Source organism: Rattus norvegicus, chromosome 4 (assembly GCF_021556685.1).
Source record: "Rattus norvegicus strain SHRSP/BbbUtx chromosome 4, alternate assembly SHRSP_T2T, whole genome shotgun sequence".
Classification (NCBI taxonomy): domain Eukaryota; kingdom Metazoa; phylum Chordata; class Mammalia; order Rodentia; family Muridae; genus Rattus; species Rattus norvegicus.
This window is the reverse complement of record NC_141537.1, coordinates 78,510,034-78,530,575: the sequence shown is the minus strand read 5'-3', so window position 1 is coordinate 78,530,575 and position 20,542 is coordinate 78,510,034. Positions and strand designations below refer to the sequence as shown.

The 20,542-nt window shown below is 46.6% G+C and overlaps 1 protein-coding gene, 1 long non-coding RNA gene and 1 pseudogene across 5 annotated transcripts in view; 1 reads left to right on the top strand and 2 right to left on the bottom strand.

Annotated features, from left to right (window-relative positions):
- Positions 1 to 303: 303 nt before the first annotated feature.
- LOC100363281 (hypothetical) lies at positions 304 to 6,770 on the bottom strand (annotated as a pseudogene).
- A 239-nt stretch (positions 6,771 to 7,009) lies between these two features.
- On the bottom strand, positions 7,010 to 20,368 carry LOC147994834 (uncharacterized). Its single transcript, XR_015686542.1, has 3 exons — positions 20,150 to 20,368; positions 7,390 to 9,342; positions 7,010 to 7,194 (listed from the first exon to the last, which is right to left on the bottom strand). It is a non-coding gene; the product is annotated as an uncharacterized LOC147994834 (long non-coding RNA).
- The window catches only part of Rarres2 (retinoic acid receptor responder 2), a 3,135-nt gene continuing 1,891 nt past the window's right edge, over positions 19,299 to 20,542 (top strand). For 2 of the 4 annotated variants that reach the window (XM_087656575.1, XM_087656573.1), the window contains exons 1-3: positions 19,299 to 19,361; positions 19,787 to 19,989; positions 20,176 to 20,280. In XM_087656575.1, coding sequence (XP_087512701.1) covers positions 19,810 to 19,989; positions 20,176 to 20,280 — 285 coding nt within the window. In that variant the 5' untranslated portion in view covers positions 19,299 to 19,361; positions 19,787 to 19,809. 4 annotated transcript variants of the gene reach the window in all.

The following is a 20,542-nucleotide window of genomic DNA, read 5'->3' as shown; positions in this document are numbered from 1 at the left end:
TAGAGGCTCAAAGTCCTTTACCTTGCCTTGCCACAGTTTGAGCTGTGATATAGCTCAGAGTCACTATGATTAACAGGAAGTCCTGGGTTAGGTTAGGTTTCAAACACAGTGGAAAACTGATGGTAAAAAAAAAAAAATTAGAATTCCCTCTTGTTTATTGCGGCACTGAATGTGCTGAAATTCAAGGCCACCTTATTGAGAACTACTCTTAGAAGTCTCTTAGTGGCCCCCACCTGTGTAAAATGGTGGAGGGAGCATCTGACTTCTGGTCAATCCAGATTGTGTGATAGGAGTCAGATACAACTAAGACCCTGTTGAGGTTGAGGAAAGGAAGTCCTCCACAGAAGCCCCGACACAGCTGAAGCAAGTCTGCTGTGAGCGAGGATGGCTTATCCCCTCTAAAACACACACTGACTGACAGATCCAAGTCCTGCATGGAGAGAGGTGGGGAAGGGAGGTGGAGAAGCCTTGTGATGGGAGACTTTAAGGATGGCTGGGCTTTAGAGAGGCTAAGGCCTTTCTGACAGGACAGGGTGGGTTCTCATGGAAACAGGTTGTCATAAAGTCAGGGTACCTCCCATGCTGTCTCTTCCATGCATGTCTGCACATCCTCTTGAAACCCACCACAATGTGACATTCTATACGGTCCCCACCAGAAGTGACATCCTGAACTTCCCAGCCTCCAGGACACTGAGCCAAAGTCAACGTCTTCTCTTGTAAGTTTCTCAATTGCAGGTATTTTGTTACAATAGAAAACAAACTGAAAGGCTGGGAAAGGTGGTACCCATCTATAATCTCCACACTCAAGAGACTGAGGCAGGAGGATCTTAGATGGGAAGCCAGCTTGGGTTGCAAAGCAAGACTGTGTCCAAAGAAGGGAAAGGGCTGAGGATCTAGCTCAGCAGCAGAGCACACATAAGGCCCTAGGTTCTGTCTCCAGCAATTCACACACACACACACACACACACACACACACACACACACACACAGACACACACAGACACACACACACATAGATACACACAGACACCTACATAGATACACATACAGCACATACACACACACACACAAACACACTTAGATACACACACACACACACACACGCACGCACACACACACACACACACACACACACACACCATTCTAAATCAGCCCCAGCCTTTCCAAAGGTTAGCATCTTAGATGGAAATGCCCTTGACGGCCTGTGTGGAAAAGATCAAAGTGTTTCAGCTATAATGTTCTAAAAATAGCTGTAGCTGCATGGAGACATGCATACTGCATGGGGAAGACAAGGCCACGAGAGGCCCTCAGCCTTGAGTGGAGATCGGGTGTCAGCTCTGCTACAGGAGGCGCTTTTCTATTGCATACCCAGTTCCTGGAGTCTCTTCTGCTAAAAGAAACAGAATACAGTTGGTAGGAAGGAAGCCAGTAGGTAACTCAGGTTTCCTGCAGAGGAAGAGAATGTGTGTGGGTGCCCCACAGCCATGAGGTTCTCTGCCCACCCCCAGCAGCTGCCCACTCTCCAGCTTCCCCCTTGTTTCTTTCCCTTCATCAGTTTGACACTTTTAAAGGTGAATCAGGGCAGACTGCATCCTTGCCTGAGAGAGAGAGAGAGAGAGAGAGAGAGAGAGAGAGAGAGAGAGAGAAAGTGTGTGTGTGTGTGTGTGTGTGTGTGTGTGTGTGTGTGTGTGTGTGTGTTTCAGATGGGGTTCCATGTCACCTAGTCTGGCCACAGATTTATAATAGAGCCAGTGATGGCCTTGAACTACTTATCCTCCAGCCTCGTCTCTTTATGATAGGATTACAGATATATTTTGCCACACAGAGTTTATATGATGCTGGTCACTGAACCCAGGGCTTTGTACATTCTCAGCAAACACTCTATCCCTCCTTTGTAATTTTTAATAGCATCCAAACCAGTACCACTATGGCATGAACTGGAATAGCCAGCCACTCTCAGGCACATTGAATACCTGCTGACCTCAGCTCTGGCCAGTCACAAATTGCTTCCAACCAGCCTCTGCTGGGCTGTCTGCCCAGATGATGCCCTACAGTTCCTCTCAGGACTCAGTTTTGCCTGGATTCAAATTTTGGTTCACTTGTCCCACCTTCACACTACATTCCTTGGAGCTGTTGTAATAAAATGTCACCAGGTTGCTGACTTAACAACCCAGCTTATTCTTTCAAAATTCCAAAATGAAATCAAGTTGTCTGATGGGCCAACCACCTTTCTCCAGGGAGAACCTGTGTCCCTGCCTTGCTCTGCAGCTGTATCCTCCTGTCCTTGGCTCATAGCCCCTCCCACCATCTGCAAAGCAAAGTGTCCAGCCTCAGTGTCACTTTGCTACATGGAATTTCCATGCATCAACATATAAAGGCCCAGGCAAGTGTGCCCAGATAATCCAGGATCACTATACCAACAAATACAGGCAAAAAGGAAAAAAAAACCTCCCCACAGCAGGCTCCCCCTTGGCTAAGACATTCACCCCAGAAAACTTGTAGTTGAGAACGTCTGTCTATTTGAGGCCCGATTAATTCTTTCTTAAAGCTATGGTGCCTCTCTCCAAGGTCACCTACAGCGATCGTCTTACACCAGGACAAAAGTCACATCATGGAATTGTAATCATCAAAGCAAATCGAACTGATCATCCAGGCTCCAGGGAGTGGGGAACTTCTGAGGTTTCCAAGTGGCAAGGCAACTTCCAGTCATAAACGTAGGTAATGGCATGCCTGCAAACTCAGCACTGAGGAAATATAGGCAGGAGGGTCAGGAGTTCAAGACCACCCTTGACCAGATAGTAAATGCCAAACCAGCCTAGACTACAGGAGACCTTGCCTTAAAGATACACACAAGGTTCCCTTTGGATGCGGGCAATAGAAGCACAAGTGAGTGGCTTTCTCTAATCACTGATAGAATTTAGAGTGAAGTACTAGTGACAGATGATGATATCGGGTCCTCCTGCCTGAGAACTACTCATTCTCCTATGTAAAAGATTTGAGAGTGGGTAATTTTTAAAAATACCCCCACCTCACATCCATCCTCCACTCTTGCAACCTCTTCTGAAACAGAAACAAAAAAAATCTGTTATGAAAGCTGTAGTGTGTCACAGTGTGTCCCACAGTATAGCCTTTTGTTCACACTTCCTTGCTTGTGAATGACTCATTGATCTGGTCTGAGACCTCAGCCTTCTGCTACTCTATCAATAGTGGAACCTCACTGGGACTCCTCTTGCCTATCCTGTTGTTGCTCTGCGTCATGGAGATCTTGCTGTTTTGGATCTGTAGGATGAGCCCCTTCACACAGTCCAGCAGTTCATAGATGGGCTGGGTATTGCTGTGGGCCAATTCAAAGGCCTGGATCTGGGCCCAAGAATTACCTGAGCTGGTCAGCCCACCAGCTCTCCAGCACCAGGACTGGGTAATATTTTATTTGGTTTTGGTTTAGACTTGTTTTGAGACAGGCTATGTAGTCTAGGCTACCTTGGAATTTGTAACCCTCCTAACTCAGCCTCCCCACTGCTGGGATTACAGGCTGGAACCACCATGTCCAGTTCCCAACCTGGGGATTTATAAAGAACAGAGATTGACTTCTTATAGTTCTAGAAGCTGAGAAGGTCAAAGCCAAAGGGCTCACACCTGATGAGAATCTTCATAATGGATGGTGGAAGAACAAATGGCATATATACATCACACATGAGAGGAGGCGCAAGTGAGGCCCACATATCCCTTTTCAGAAACCCACTCATTCAATAGCAGCATCAGTCTGTTCTCTCAAGACCTAATCACCGTTTTAAGGCCCAACTCTAACATTGCACATTGCAGATTAAGTTTCTTGTGTGTGTGCTTTAAGGGGTATAGGAGGTGCCTCCCTCACTGCTGTGATGGACTACCTGACACAAACTCCTGAAGAGTTTACCTCACATCATGGTCTGAGGGAACGGTCCACCACGGCAGGAAGCAGAGCCAGCTGCAGCAGCCGGAGCCTGAGGCAGCTGATACGTTATCTCTGCAGTCAGGCAGGAGAGAGAGATGATGGTGATCAACTTGCTTTCTCCTTCTATTCAAGCTAAGCCCTGTCCATGCCCGCACCGACACGGCACCGAGAATTGGGCATAAGCCTGCTGGATTAAAGAACACACACACACACACACACACACACACACACACACACACACACACACGGGTTATTGGTGTTAAGCAAGAAAAAGGTAATTCTGTAGCTTTATTCACCGAATATATACCCCAAGTTGACCATGTGGAAAAATCTGGGAAGCACAGTGGGAAACCCGGGCTAAAGGCAAAATTGACCGAATATGTGCCCCGAACTTACTGGAGAGAAATCCAGGAAGACCAGCCTAAATCCCAAAATCAAAACTCTGGGAAAAGACAAAAGGCAGGAACGAATTGACACAACCAGGTGTGTCCAGGCCAGGCTGTTCCTTTGTTAGGAACAGAAGGCTTCCACATGCATCCCTAAGGCTCAGCATGGGTCAAACCGTGCAAGGGACCCAGAAGGGTCTGACGGGGGGGGGGGGTGAAACACTGCAGAGGACCCAGGAGGCTCTGACAAAGGCCCTCATCCAGGATGCCATTCACACTCAGGGGAGGTTCTCCTCAGCTAAACATCTCTGGAGACTCTCTTAGAGACATTCCCAGAGGTGTGTCTCCTAGGCAGTTCCAAGCCGGGACAAGGTGACAAGGTAGATGAGCCATCAGGGGGTCTGTAATACTGAAGCAGGTGTGTGTGTCTAGCAGACTATGGAAAAGGGTGGGTTTTCATGTCTGCATTCTCAGCAGCTCTCATCATGGCTTCAAACAAAGCTGTTTTATTTCTCTTCTATCTTTATCTAGACGCTTTCCAAGTTTTCATATTTTTCCCAATTTAATCTATTATCATTATTAAAATATTTTACTTTTATTCATGTGTGTTTGTGGCTCTGTGTGGGGGCGTGTGTGTGTTCGTGAGCACACACATGCATGCAGATGCCTGAGGAGACCAGAAGAGGGCAGTTGTGAGTTGCTCGATGTGGATGCTGGGAACTGAACTCAGGTCCTCTACAAGAACTGCAAATGCTCTTATGCCTGAGCCATCTCTCCAACCTCCTCATGTCACGACTCAGTTTGATCAGTGAGTTTTTGATCATGTAAGGTAAGATTCCCAAATAGGGGAAGGGTCACCTTCGGGGTGTGCTATTCAGCCCATCACACCATTCCCATGCCTTCTAGCCCAGGGCTCAGCTTTAACGTTCTTCGTAGCATCTGCTGATGCAGCAGACACTTACAAGGCTCTTTTCCTGCTCCCCACCACAAAATGAGCTATAAGAAGACAGATGTTTGGTTTGTTGTACAGCAGCATCTTGAAAGGTATCTGGCTCAAGGTGCCTGCCCACCAGGTGCTTGTAAGAAAGATGACAACGTTAGCTCCGCCCCACAGCTCCACCAACCTAAGGAGACCACACAGACTTGTCCAGCTTCTTCCTTGGCTGCCTTTGTTAAGCAGGACAGGGAAGCCTAAAAGCAAGAGAAGTAGTGCCACTATTCACAGAGAAAGAGTCCATCAGTCTATGAGAGCAGTAATGAGCAAGACAAAAAGCCTCTCAGACAGACTCTGCATCAGGGCCTTACCCACTGTTTCATCTAGAGCATTAGTCCAGTCAAAATAACTGGGTGCAAGACACTTTGGAGAGCCCTGCCTCTGAAGAGGGTCTGACATCATGACACAAGAACACACTTGGTGGAAGGCACTCTGCAATTTACTTCCACACCTCTTTGTGACATAGTCCAAGGCGTTGCCAGGAACACATCACACCATCAGGTGCTTGTCTAGAGAGAGAGCAAGTGCTTAGCTTGGTTTAAAAATCCTTTGTTATCCCTTCAAAAGACTATTCTTACACACCTCTATTAATGCCTAACTGGGGTCCAGTCACACTTTATTCAATTTATTTTTTTAAATGGATTTAGAGGCTGGAGAGATGGCTCAGCAGTTAAGAGCACTGACTGCTCTCCCAGAGGTCCTGAGTTCAATTCCCAGCAACCACATGGTGGCTCACAGCCATCTGTGGTGAGATCCAATGCCCTCTTCTGCTGTGTCTGAAGACAGTGACAGTGTACTCACATACATAAAATAAATAAATCTTTTCTAAAAATGGATTTAGAAGCCAGTGTGTGTTTGTCTGCCCTTGCTTTAGTATCTACTAAAAGCCAGGTCTGGCTCAGAGAAGGACAGAAACTCTGTCTTGTCACGGCAAAGGCTGTGGGGTGCAGCAGAGCACATGCATCATGAGCACTTTGCTCCCCGTGGCTGCAGTGCTGTTGTTTGCAGGTGTCCTCTGTACTTCTTTACTAAATAACTAAGCCCTTGGGCTGCGGCTTCAGCCTGCCCGAACACCCTTTCAGTAGAGCCACTCAGGTGATTGAAAGAATTGTCACTGTGTTGGCTTGAATGAAGTCCCTATAGGCGCGCATTTGGATACTCGGTCTCATTTGTGGCATTGTTTAAGGAGGTTATGGGGAGGCACAGCCTTGCTGAAGGAAGTAAGCCTCTACCATGCCTCCTCCGCCATTGCGAGCTCTCCTCCTCCGCCATTGTGAGCTCTCCTTCTCCGCCATTGCGAGCTCTCCTCCTCCGCCATTGTGAGCTCTCCTTCTCCGCCATTGCGAGCTCTCCTCCTCCGCCATTGTGAGCTCTCCTTCTCCGCCATTGCGAGCTCTCCTCCTCCGCCATTGTGAGCTCTCCTTCTCCGCCATTGCGAGCTCTCCTCCTCCGCCATTGTGAGCTCTCCTTCTCCACCATTGCGAGCTCTCCTCCTCCGCCATTGTCAGCTCTTCTTTCTATGTCGTGGTATCCTATTGCACTAACAGAAAGGAAACCAATACAGTCGCCTCGACCCCCCGTCTTTACCCTCTGGTTTGTTTGAAACTCGGGTACATCTTCAGTTAGCTCAGAAACTCCATCTTCATCAGATAAGCAGTCTGCCTTGGCCTTCTTAGGAAAGGAGGAGACACAGCTCAGTATCGGTGAGGGAAGCCTTTTTAATTATGTATTATTTGAAACAGCAAAATTGTGATGTGTATAACAACTGTATAACAATATTCCTTCATCATCTCCACCCGATACCATACTAAAATTAATTATTATCACATATACAGTTTATGAATAGTACGTTGTATAGTAATATGCCATATATCTAATGACTGAAAGTATTTTTTTTATATTTTATTTATTTATTTATTATATATGAGTACACTGTAGCTGCCTTCAGACACACCAGACAAGGGCATCAGATCTCATTACAGATGGTTGTGAGCCACCATGTGGTTGCTGGGATTTGAACTCAGGACCTCGGGAAGAGCAGTCGGTGCTCTTAACCACTGAGCCATCTCTCCAGCCCCGAAAGTATTTTTTAAAGACTTTACTTGAAAAAAAAGCCCAGCCTAGCTTGTCTTCTTGGTGTGCTCTATGCTGGCCAGATACCCTGTCTCAAAAATAAGGTGACTAGTTATTCTGTGGAATAACTCAAGGTTTTCCCCTGTCCTCCACACACACGTGCATACATTTGTACCCACCCCCTGCTCACACACATACACACTGAAAAACATAAGCTACCGAATTGTCTCTCCCAGCTGAGATCTCCTGCCCTTGTCTGTGCCATGCTGGATGGCAGTTCTAACAAACACATGTGTGGGACAGAAAACTAATACCATAAAATGACATGAGTTTGGGTCAGAGTGGAGGTAGGAGACATTATTATTAGAATTATGGCCTATGGTGACGAAGGCCGTGGTCAGTTTGGAAGAAAAGTCTACAGTCCTGTAATTTGAAAACCTTTAGAACACCCCAACTGAAGAAGGGACACAGCTCCTGCTAAGCAGCTCCATCTAGTGGTAGGTCTTTGAGAGCATTCAATATTTGCCTCACATTTTGACCACTTTGATTTTTAAAAGAGTTCACTCATGAAAGGAGCATGAAATATCTACTTTATAATGATGCAAGCTCCTTTCGTTAGTTGTTGCATTTTCTTTAAAGAGTAATTGCAAAGTTTCTAATACAGTTATATGTGTGTGTATACAACACATACATACACATACACATATATATTGCATTATCAAAATGCATCCACTTACATCAAAATTTCATTTCCTATTGAGGCAGGACAGTGGGGCAGGAAAAGGAGTGCATGAGAGCTGTGGGGATAGCATATGAGATGTGCATGTTAGCGGAGAGAAAGACTAAAAACCTCAGGCAGGACTTGGGACCACATATGAGACAGAGCGTGGAGAAAGCCCATACACATAAAGGCAGGGGCAGGCCAGCATCATGGAAGAGATACATAAAAGGTACATTTCTCTACTCCCAGACAACATTGTGGTATGCTATCCTACTGAGGTTTACCCTGCCTCACACCCTTGAAGGTGAATGAAACATTCTTGGATGTTAAGACCAATTTGAATTCACTTGGAAAGAGCAATAGTAGATCTCTGGGTACTTTCCCAAGTTTACCGTCACAGTCCCACTATTCGTCATGAGATGGTGGCCCATGACTGGCTTTACATCATACCCACTGACAGAGTGCCTTGATGATAAAACAGGATTCATACAAGGTTACAAGCGATCTTGCTCAGACAGTCCAGCAAAGACTATTAGCAGAGATAATCTATCTCCCAGGAGTATCTCTCTTGCTTGAGGTAGAAAGACAGACGGCAGAACTGCATGTAATCCCCTGGCTAAAACAGTTTCCCAATTCTCAAGCTCTGCTTTCTGCCCTACAAGGGGTTAGTCAGCTTTTTTTCCTTGGTAGACCCCTCAGTTTCCTTCCCCTTCCTGCGTGTGCTAACAAAGACAGTCTTGTTGGTCAAAGGTCAGACTCTATCTCTTTTCTGCTTTCTGTGTCTTTATGCTGCCTCAGAAATCTAACAATTAGTGCCCAAACCCAGGAAGGGCATCCAAGGTCCACTGGCAACCCAAGCCCTCCACACGGACCTCCCTTGCTCTCACCTGCTGGGGTCCCCCATGTGGCTGACCAGCACCCCCATCTCTTTCAGGCAGCTTTTCTTTTTCTCCCTTCTCCAGACTTCTCTAACTTGTCTCTATCTTGCTCTGACACAGTCTGACCTCCAGGCAGAAGGCCAATTCTCCATTAGATTAGACCACGAATCCAACAGGGTCAAATTGTCAGGACAAGGAAATTCATGGACGCTAACTCAGAGGGATCCTGGTTGGGTCTCGGCTCCAGCAGTCACACTCTGCCTCGTCTGGAAACTCTCTCAGTCAAAGGTCCCAGGAACTTTGCACAGGCCTTGAGAATTGATGAGTTCTGAACTGGCTCCTTATTCTCTCAACTCCTAGAAACAGAGAAACATGGAGATGTCTCTCCTACGTTCTAGGCCTCTTTGGTTAGTTTAAAACCCGAAGGACATCAGGTGGCTGGATTTGGCCCATTTTGTAACCTGGTTCTGTACTCACCATGACCTCTAAATTGTCTGCACCAAAAGACACAAACCTTGGTCTATTCGTAGGCTAATCTAAAAGAGCTCCCTTTGGGAGACTTCAGACAAGCCGCATTTGTTTGGCTCTTGGTTCAAATCTGGCTTTAATACACATTGGACAGTAGCTACTGCTAGCCTGGTTTAGAAAACTTCATAAAATGGAATGGAGAAGGTCTAAGTTCCTACCTCCCCGCCATGTGCGCACGCGCACGCACACACACTCACACACACTCACACACACACACACACACATGCAGACACATTCACACACACACATGCACACACATTCACACACACACATGCACACACGTACACATATACTCACACACACACATGTACACACATACACACACACACACACACACACTATACTTCCTAACTCATCTTATTAACCCTTTCATCCCTGAGCTTAGCTCCCACTTGCAACCGCATCCAGAGCCAGAAAGCCAGCTCTTTCTACTGGGTCTCCAAGTCTGTTTCTCTCAACTGAGGTGATTTTCTGCTGTTGAGGCTCCTCTGCCTTTGTCTCTGCCTCGGCAAGCCTCGATATGCTTGCTTATAATTTTCTGCGTGGTGGCTTCTAGGTTACAGATGTGTATATTATTGATACGAAAAGTATTTGTTGGGCTTTTCAGATTGTCTGCCTCCATCGGCAGATGGAGTGGGAACAAACCAAACAACAAAAAGACCCTCTGTCAAAACCTCTCAATAAAAATTCCAGCTGTGCCTGTTGGAAGTCATCACAGCTGGGATTTAAGATAGGCAGTGCCGTCAAACCGTCACCCGAGTGGCCAGTCACGCCTCCCAGCTGTAAGCAGTAGACCCTAATTATGAGACTTCAGGCTTCTGGATGCACAGGCTAAAACCTAAAGACATGGGGCAGTATTCCATTTCTGCAGCAATGAAACGGCTGTGATACACACTGAGTAAAGTCCCCAAACGTCACCTACTGCCTCCCCTTAGAATATTTTCTTACAGCAAATAGTAAATTTATTTGTTATCGTTAAATCTCCTGATATTTAATTTTTTTACTCAAGAGAAGCTTATAAAAAAAAAGAAGCTAAATGTAATTTTCTGAATACTACTCCCTCTTCTTGATTTTGTTTACAAAAAGATGTTTCCCCATTCAAGGTAATATCTTGTCAGCTTCACTGAAATGTAAACTTTATCTCAAGATCTGCAAGATGTGTGTGTGTGTGTGCAGTTTAAAAACAGAGAAAAGTTAGTTTAAAATTGTAACCAAAAAGAGGTTCAAACTTGGGGTTGGGGATTTAGCTCAGTGGTAGGGCGCTTGCCTAGCAAGCGCAAGGCCCTGGGTTCGGTCCCCAGCTCCGAAAAAAAGAAAAGAAAAGAAAAGGGCTCAAACTTAACAAAGATAAAATTATGAAATCCTCATTTTATAAAAGTTACTATCATTAAAAAACTGTTGAAGATAACTAAAACATAAAAGTCATCCATCAGTCACCTTTCGTAAAAAACTAAATGCTGTAATGTACTCAGAGTCCTGTTTGTAGCCATGCTCAGCACAAATACAGTTCATTTACAGAGACAAGCTTGGAGGGAGAGACTAATTTATATCTCCTGTTATTCTGCCTTCTGAATATACTACCAAAGCAATATACTACCCAGAGCAAGCTTATAGTAAACTGAAATTTATTTAATGTAAAATAATATTCAAAACCAGGAATAAGTCTTAAAACTGATTATGAAAAACTGACTGACTGCTAAGTGAGGTGGCTTGAATTTACCCTTGCATGGCAGGGTGTCCCCATGCTTGAGTAGTACCCTTGCCCATCAAGAAATTGCATGCTAGCCTCGATACAGAATAAGGATAGGGGGTGGAGGGAAGACCTGCCAGAAGTCTGTTGCTTCTGTCCAGGTCTGTGTAGGCTGGGTCAACTCTGACTGAGTAGGCCAGGCCAGGAAAATCTCCTCTTTATCTATAAAAGATGAATTACTCCTCACGTCTCACATGACAGATGAATGGATTCTCTTGCCTGGTGGAGGATTTCAGACTCTGTGCCCACATTTGAAATGTCTCAAACGATGGAGAGACAAATAGCAGCAACTCTGTCCTCAATGTCTCCTGAACTGGCATATGAGGATGCCGAGAACAGGGGAACCTTGTTCCTACACCTACCACTGACCATTTGGATATTGGTCATGCCTGTTATCCTGCTATCCTAGTTTTTAATTCTGTCTCTTAGCAAAGGAAAGCCCCGGGGTCCGTACCCTAACTACCTATGCTCATTAAAAGGGGGCTGCCAGAGTTCTGTCATCAAACTCACAGCTTGGGAAAGCTATCCAGACTATCCAAGCAGTGTCTTTGGAAACTTTGCTAGACAATGCTATAAAAATGACTTAATAGGATTTTCTCTCTCTTTTGTCAATCAGATGCTGGCTTTAACTGACTTCTTTTAACTAAAGCTTCAAGTTGCTTGTTGCTTATGCAGGAGTCTGATGTAACAAACAGCCAATCACAGTGACCTTATCCTTCTACAGAAGGTGCCTGGTCCAGCCAGTTGTACAATTACATTTAACTTTATACTAACTTACGTTAATCTTCCTGTAAAATAAAAACTTCCTCAATAACTGTGTCCCACAGGCTATACAGTCATTGTCCCCTACCTCATGTTCTGGGTCTTTGTCATCTGATAAGTTCTAGTGTGGCCCCTGGGATTTCCTCTGAGGCACTAACTGCCGTCACTTCTACAGTACCCATTGTGTCAGTGTGAAGCTCTTAAAAGATTGAGCAGTGGCCCCGAAGCCATGAAGGTAGTTCCAGTGACCCCTAAAAGGGGGACTAATGCCGTGGACCATCCAACTCATGCCTCTTCTTCCCTTTCTTTTCAGGACTCAGAATTAAAATACCTGGACTAAAGCCTCTTCACATCAATTAACCTCTCTCACCTGCTCTCCAGAAAAAAACTTACTTTCCAGATCAACCTGACATCCTTGAGGATGAACTCAATTCTATGGCTGCTGCGGTATTCCAAGACTAGATCTTGCTAACCCTAAATATGGGATATGCGCCCTCCTTCACAAATGATGTTGCTCCTGCGCCTATAAATTCTAACTGGAATGGAGCCTAAAGACGCAAGAAACAGACGAAAAACCCAACCACAGCCTCCTCCTGTGTATGGGCTTCTGGTTCCCTCCTACTCTGTCTCCTCCCCTGGATCACTCATTCCTACCTCATTATCCCTCCTTATACTTACAGTTTTGTGCATCTTTTAAATGCGTTACTTACTGAACCTCCCTCACCCTACAACAGCTGCACTTCCTCCTGATACATCTGCAAAAGGACCTTTTAGATGTTGTGGCTAAACTCTGGCTTTCAGGAACTTTCGTACCGGGCTGGAGAGATGGCTCAGCGGTTAAGAGCACTGACTGCTCTTCCAGAGGTCCTGAGTTCAATTCCCAGCAACCACATGGTGGTTCACAACCATCTATAATGGGGATCTGATGCCCTCTTCTGGTGTGTACCCACATACATGAAATAAATAAATCTTAAAAAATGAATAAAGAGGAACTTTCATGCATTCACCCCAGGCCAGATTAGCTGTCAGCCTGTTCCAGCCCTTCAGTGCTCTGCAACTCCCTGCTGCCCTACTACTTCTTCTGGCTCACCATGGTGCAGCACTCTTGGCAGTGGGACTTGTCAGTCCTGAATAACCTTGTACCCACTTCCTATCACAGCTCACTGTCTGTCTGCTCTCCATTTCTCCCTTCCATTCACCTTTTTGGGAAATCTCTCAGTTTTAATCTATAACCAAATTGTCTATTTCCAGATCGCTAGAATTGTTTTTCAAATGTTTCTCCAGGAATGTATGACAGCAATTGCATAATCCATTAAAGCCAATCAAGCTAAACTGTCCCCCTGCTAAGTGACCAGAGGACCTCCCTTCAACTGACCCTGAACTATCCCCGCTGAAGATGGCCCTCCTCAGCAGAGAGCAGCTAAGAAGGACCAACACCCCCACCTCCATTTTTTTATAGCATTGAGTTTAGAATGATAGAATGTTTTGATGACAACACTAAAGATAATTTTGCTCAGTCATCCCAGAAAAGAATGTTTGAGGAGATAACCTATCCCCCATGATCATCTGTCTTGATTGAATCACACAATTTCAGCAAAGACAGACTGCAGAGTTACACGTAGTCTGGTGGCTGCAACAATCTTTCCATTCTCAAGTCTTTCACCCTGCCCTGTAGAGAGCTGCAACCAGCTTTTCCCCTTGGCAGATCCCCTCAATTCTTCAGAGGGAGAGGGACAGGGACAGGGAGATGGACAGGAACAGGGACAGGGACAGGAACAGGGACAGGAACAGGGACAGGAACAGGGACAGGAAGAGGGACAAGGACAGGGACAGGAAGAGGGACAGGGACAGGGACAGGGACAGGGGCAGGGACAGGGACAGGGACAGGGAAGGAGAGGGAGAGGGAGAGAAACTACCCCTTTGCTGTGTGTGCTAATAAACATAGTCCAATCTATTGACAGTCAGACTCCTGTCTCTTTAAGCTGCCTCAGAAATCTAACACCCACCCCCTTTAAAAAAATAAATAAATAAAAGGGGAGTTCATTATATAGATGACATAATGCTAACCTCTGAGCATTTATGGGTTTAGAAAATCACTTTGTAAAAAAGGATGCCACGTGGGGTTGGAACAGAAAGGCTGAAGATGCTTTTGAGTGAGCTAAGATTCATGTAGGGTGGGCTAAATGGCTTGTCCTGCTATCCTAGTGTCCCTTTCACTGTGGTTCCCAACCTGTGGGCCACAACCTCTTCAGGGGTCACATGTCAGATATCCTACATGTCAAATATTTACAATTTATAACAGTAGCAAAATTACAGTTATGAAGTAGCAACAAAATAGTTTTATGATGAGGGCTCACTACAACATGAGGAATTGTATTAAAGGGTTCCAGCATTGGGAAAGTTGAGAAGTTACCAGAAGCTCAGCGGGCTATAGTGGTGGCTATAACGAAAACAACCCTAGTGAATGATTCCAATAGGATTTGTCAGTCGTGGAAAGGGGCAGGCTCCCCACAGACAATGCTAGAACCGCAGCGGTCAGCTGCATGTAAAGCATTTCAGAGAACAGAAAGCACAAGGAGCCACTAGCACCAACTGCAGTGCAGCTGCCTCAGAGCCCCAGGAAGACCCGCCATCCTCAGAGCCCCAAGAAGACTCGCCAGCCTCAGAGCCCTAGGAAGACCCGCCACCCTCAGAGCCCCAAGAGGACCCGCCATCCTCAGAGCACCAAGAAGACCCGCCATCCTCAGAGCCCCAGGAAGACCCACCAGCCTCAGAGTCCTTGGACTTGTTAACAACAATCTGCTAAACCACAGTGGGCTACCATGGAGTCCTAGGTGTCAGAACTATGATTTATTTGAGGATATAAAAAAAGTGAACCTTTTCCCTACCCTGGTGCTTTTATTCACAAGAGATTTCTGGTATCTCTATTTTTTTTTCCTTCATCTCAGCTCTCATTTTTGTCCTAAGCATATTTCATTCAGCGTGTGTGTGTGTGTGTGTGTGTGTGTGTGTGTGTGTGTGTGACTTTTTAAAGTTTTTAGAATCACCGTCAATTTAAAAAATATTATACACAGGCTGAGAAAGTTCAGAAATTTTAAAAAAAGTAGCTTCCTTTCCTCATAAGAATGTTTCTTTTCTTTGAGAAAGATGCCATATATCTAAATCTATATATAGACACACGTGATTCGGTTTTAGTCTTGTCATTTATAACGTTCTGTATTATCTACCATCCAATATGGCAGCCACCACCCACATATGGGTCTGCCAGCTTGACATGTGGCCAGTGTGACGGACATGGTAATAGTGTACTTTTAAAGGATTTTCGATTATGTATCGGTGCTTGTAAGTGCAGGCGCCCTTAGAGGTCAGGTGCCCCAGAGCCTGGAGCAAAGTCACAGGTGGTTACAGTTACAGGCTGAAGTGGGTGCTGGGAGCCAAACTCTGGAAGACCCACCAACACTTAACTATGAGCCTCCTCCCTGGTACCTAAGCTGTTGTGTTTTAAATGTATGTTTATTATAATGAATTGAGTTGTTTTTTTTTTAATCAGAGAATTTATATTTGCATCAAGGTCAAATTACTTCTAGCTAGAGAACAGAGACCACAGGCAGGTAAGCACGAGGAACACTTAAGGGAATTGTGTGCGGCCATTACCTTCAGGCAGTGCAGCTGCTCCCTCCCTCATCAGTTCCCAGCCTCCCTCTCTTCACCTAGGATTGCTGTCCCTCCTTCGCACACCCTTTCGCACACCCTTCCGCACACATGATGTATCTGCCGTTTTTCTCAGTTCAAGTCCCACACTGGAAGAATTTCTGGTCGCCAGTCCCCAGAGCATCCCCCAGCACAGAGCCCCGGGCTGGGAAGCACTTGTTCTGTGTGTGCATATTGACCCTGGAACCTGACGCTCTGGGGAAATACAGTTACCATCCATGACAGTTTTATTGTCAATGTGACAGAATCTACAGTCACCTGGGAAGAATCTCGTGGGAGACTTTATCTATCAGGTTGACTTTTAGCCGTGTCTGGTGATTGTCTTGATACTGAACTGATGGGAGAAGACACAGCCTGAAAGTGGGCCTCACCTGAATTTGGACCCTGAATTATGTAGGAATGAGAAGAGGGAGCTCCTGAGTAGTGGCCATGCACACATTCATTCCCTCTGCACCTGACTGCGGACGTGACTAGCTGCTCCAGCTGCTTACCTGCCCCATAGTGATAAACTATAACCGGGACCTAGAACAGAATAAACCCTTTTCCCCTCGAAGTTGCTTTTCTCAAAATATTTGATCAGAGCAACAGAAACAAAACTGGATCTCCATCTCATATGGCTGCTCGCCAATAGCTGTGGACTGAGATGCCAGGAATGGGTTCTTGGAGATGAAGATCATGTTAGTTCCCTCAGAATGCATGGTTGGAGGTCATGCTGGTCCCCTCAGAGTGCGTGGTAAAGACGCCTTGGGTCCATATGAAGAATGCTGGCAAGGTATTCATGGAGAGAACTTTATGTTCAACATTATCAGCCAGTCATTTTCCCTTAGTCTCCCGCTGTATCCTCAACAACCTAGGCAAAGGGGTCATAATCCCAACTTACAGACAAAAAATAGTGGGGCACGCTGGGAAGCTGTGTGGGGCCTTCCTTTGTTAGAGTCCAGGGCTGTAACAACAGTCTTGGGAGAAGAGAAGACTGCAGGGCTGTGGAACAAACGCTGGTGGCTTGTGTATACTCAAGCACTCTACCACCCCAGGACCAACTCCCAACCCCTGCAGAAAGACAATATTTTAAAGAGATATGCTTGTGTTATCATACCATTGCTACACTGGCACACGTCTTGAACACCAGCACTAGGAAGGCAGAGGCAGGCAGATGTCTGTAAGTTCGAGGCCAGCCTGGTCTACATAATAGATATGTAGTGGGCTAGGACCGCACAATGAGACCATGTTCTAAACAAAGAAGGATGAAAAGAGGAGGGCAGGAGGGATGGAGGAAGGTTAAAAAAAAAGGAGAAGAGGGAGGGAGAGGAGGAAGAAGACGGGGAGGAAGAGAGAAAAGAAAAGAATGAGAAAGGATTAAATTTTCCCTGGGGAAACTCATGTTGAAACAATGAAAAGCCTGGAGCCTACAGGACAGACTCGTGTCTCAGAAAGATCTCATACAGCCCTGGCGACTTGTCAGACCACCTTACAAGGGGACTAGGGAGGCAATGAAGGCTCGGTGATGAGTACACTGTAGGTGGGGCTGCAAGAAGGCCACAAATATTCACACTCTTTGCAGTCTGAACCTCAGAGGCTGAAGGATGCTCAGCTGATAAGCATACTGGATAGTCATCCAGAGGACCCAGGTTTGATTCCCGGTACCCACATGGTGGCTCCCAAGCTTCTTTAACTCTAGATCGATGGTCTGATGCTCTCATGTGGCCTCTGTGGACAATAGGCAGCATGCACGCGTAATACAGAGACATACATGCAAGCAAAACATTCATACACAGAAATAACAAAATACATTTTTAAAATTTAGTCTAATCTTTATGCCAATACCTGAAAGACAGACTCTGGGGTCACTGTAGCTCTTCCTCACCTTCCCAATGTGGCCACATTTGAATAAATCTTTTTCCATTTTCCCTCTTATTTTGAGGGACTTACAGCAGAGCCTAGCTTACTGGGCCTGCCAGACACCACACTTTGGCCCCAAGGTCCCTGATACTATGATCCTAAGGAGTGACAGGGACTGTTAATGATATGCAGTCCAGGTTTCCCCCATGTGCTCAAGGTACCTAGAAGTCGAGCCAGCATTTGGGCACTTTTCTCTGTCTCCCCATTCTGTCCCAGCCTAAGACTCCAACACTCATGGAAGACCAGAACTCATCTCACTTAGGATGCTGGCCTCAGGAATGGCCAGGAAAAGCAGCATGTGGAGCCAACAAGTCCAGGCGCTAGAGTGCATTTCTAGAAGGAATTTACTGAGAGGGTCTTAGCTAGGGATTTCCCTCACCCGGGAAAGGTATAAGAAAGGCAGCCTTGGGCAACTGAGGCTATAAAAGAAAGTTCCTCAGTCCGGTCTCTGCAGAGAAGGAGAGGGGGTAACGGAGGAAAGGACTTATGAAGGTAGGACTGGGAGGGAGCTGCAACTGGAAAGTAAAGCGAATTAATTAATGAAAAAAATAAAATAAAGGGATTACAGAACCTTCAAAACACCCTTCCAACATCTAAAAATCATCAGGTTCCATGTTATTTTTCTATCCTGACGTAAGATGGCCTTATTTTTTTCAGCCCATTCATTTAATTAATTGCCAGAATTTAAACTATCTTTAGTGGCAATAAATTCTCAGAATTAAAAAAATAAATTTCAAAAAGGAAGTTCTTCAGAGAGCACGTAGTCCTTCAACCCTCGGGGAAAAGGTCCACCTGGCCAGCAGCGATCTGGACGGTTTCAGATCCTGGGACAGGAAGCAGTGACGTAAGACAGATTCTGCACTTGCTCAAGTCCTTGGAGATTGAGCTGGAGAAATGGGCCAGGGTCAGGGGTCAGGTAGGCTAGTGGGTGGAAGGTACTAGGTGGATGGATTATGGCCAGGGAAGCACATCTAGCCTAGCAGGTCTGTTCATGGAGAGCTGAGAGCTGGCGGCAGCGGGTCCAAGGAGCGAAGCTGGAAGCAGGACCGCAGAAGGGGGTGGGGTCTGCTTGGAGCCTCCGCAGGAGAGACTGATGCCAGTCAAAGCTAGGCCTACGTGGGTGTGAACAAACATCAGGGAAGACATGTGAGATGTCTGGAAGGCAGATGAAGCCAGCGGCCAGTGACACAGGAGCTCTCTCACTGGACACACGGGGCAAGCAGAAGCAACAGACCTGATACCTAGATACTGAAGGAGTCTCTGTTTCCCCATCTGTGACTTTCTAGCACATCACCTGTTCAAGCAGGGCTCTATCAAAAACAGCTCCCTAAAGTGTTCATAGGCTTGTGTTGAGAGATGACAGAATTCAAAGACTGAGAGGGTGGGGAAGAGGCAAAGGAGAGAGAAGCTCTATCCCATAGGAGAAAACCAGGACTGGGTTGGGAGTGGAATGGAGAAAACACCCACTGCTGGGGACGGTTGCCTTGATGGTAGCTGCAGCCTGGTGTGGGGAGGGTTAAGCATCTTGCAGTTCCCACCCGCCCTGATCTGCTTGTCCTCCCACATTTACGTCTTCTGAAAAATATTCAGCCTGCAGCCTGTCTCATTTGGTGCTCCAGGCCCTCGCCCTCGCCCTCCCCCTCCTCCTCCTTTGGCTCAATCAAGAGGAAGGTCAGGGAACTTTGGGAAACTGGAAACTCCAAAACTCCGGACTCTGGGAGAAGGGTCAGTGGGGAAAGGCGGGGCTTTGGGGACCAAGAGAGAGGAGAAAAGGGAGATGAGAGGGTGAGAGGGAACAGTTGTCAGGGAACTGTTCGAGGAACCACACAGAAAAGGGCCTCTCTAAAGCAACGAACCTGATATTTTTCAAGGTACCAGAAAGAGGCTAGGGACTTGGGACATGGAGGAAAGACCCAAAAGGAGAAGAAAATGGCTCAGAAAAGAGGTTGTGGTGGCCAGCAGGAGTACTTCCCGGGGCTGTTGGCAGGGAATCCTAAAACTCTGCTGGCCCCAGGGAACAAGGCCTTGCAGAATGGGAAAGGCTAGTTGGATGCCAACAGATTCAGGAAGGGGCACTTCTGTCCCCAGGAGTAGGTCAGGCTACCACTACCACAGCTCAGACGGCTGAAGACCACACATCATCTTTGCAGGACCATAGGACTAAAGCAAAGCCATGAAGTGCCTGCTGATCTCCCTGGCCCTATGGCTGGGCACAGCGGACATACACGGGACAGAGCTTGAGCTCAGCGAGACACAGCGCAGAGGCCTGCAGGTGGCTCTGGAGGAGTTTCACAGACACCCGCCTGTGCAGTGGGCCTTCCAGGAGATCGGTGTGGACAGTGCTGATGACCTGGTTAGTGGTGTGACTGGGTAGAGAATGGGGAGCTGCAGCCCCGGAGACCAGGGAGTTCCCAGAAAGCTTTACTGGGGAAGGTCTCCAGCCAGCCACCCTCCTAGGCTGTGCGGGTTCTAAGTTAAGGGGTTGGAGGAGGGGAGTCACATCCACAAATTACCTGCCGGCCTTCCTGTCTGTCTGTAGTTCTTCTCAGCTGGCACCTTTGTGAGGCTGGAATTTAAGCTCCAGCAGACCAGCTGCCTGAAGAAGGACTGGAAAAAGCCGGAGTGTACAATCAAACCAAATGGGGTGAGTGAAGGGGCTCTTGTTGATGGGACAGGCTGCCAGGGTAGGAGTTGGAGTCCAGAAAAGTGCTGTGCTCATCACTGGGGGCTGTCTGCAAAGAAGGGAGGGTGGAGGGAAGGGGGAAATTTCTCCATCAGAGTGGGTCCTCCTGAAGAAGCCTCTCTATGGAGTTTATCCTGTATCCTGGCCAGTTCACCAAAGGATTTCACAGTCATCGGCCACCCTGGGGGTGACACTGAGGCTATGGATGACCTCGGGCTGGAGG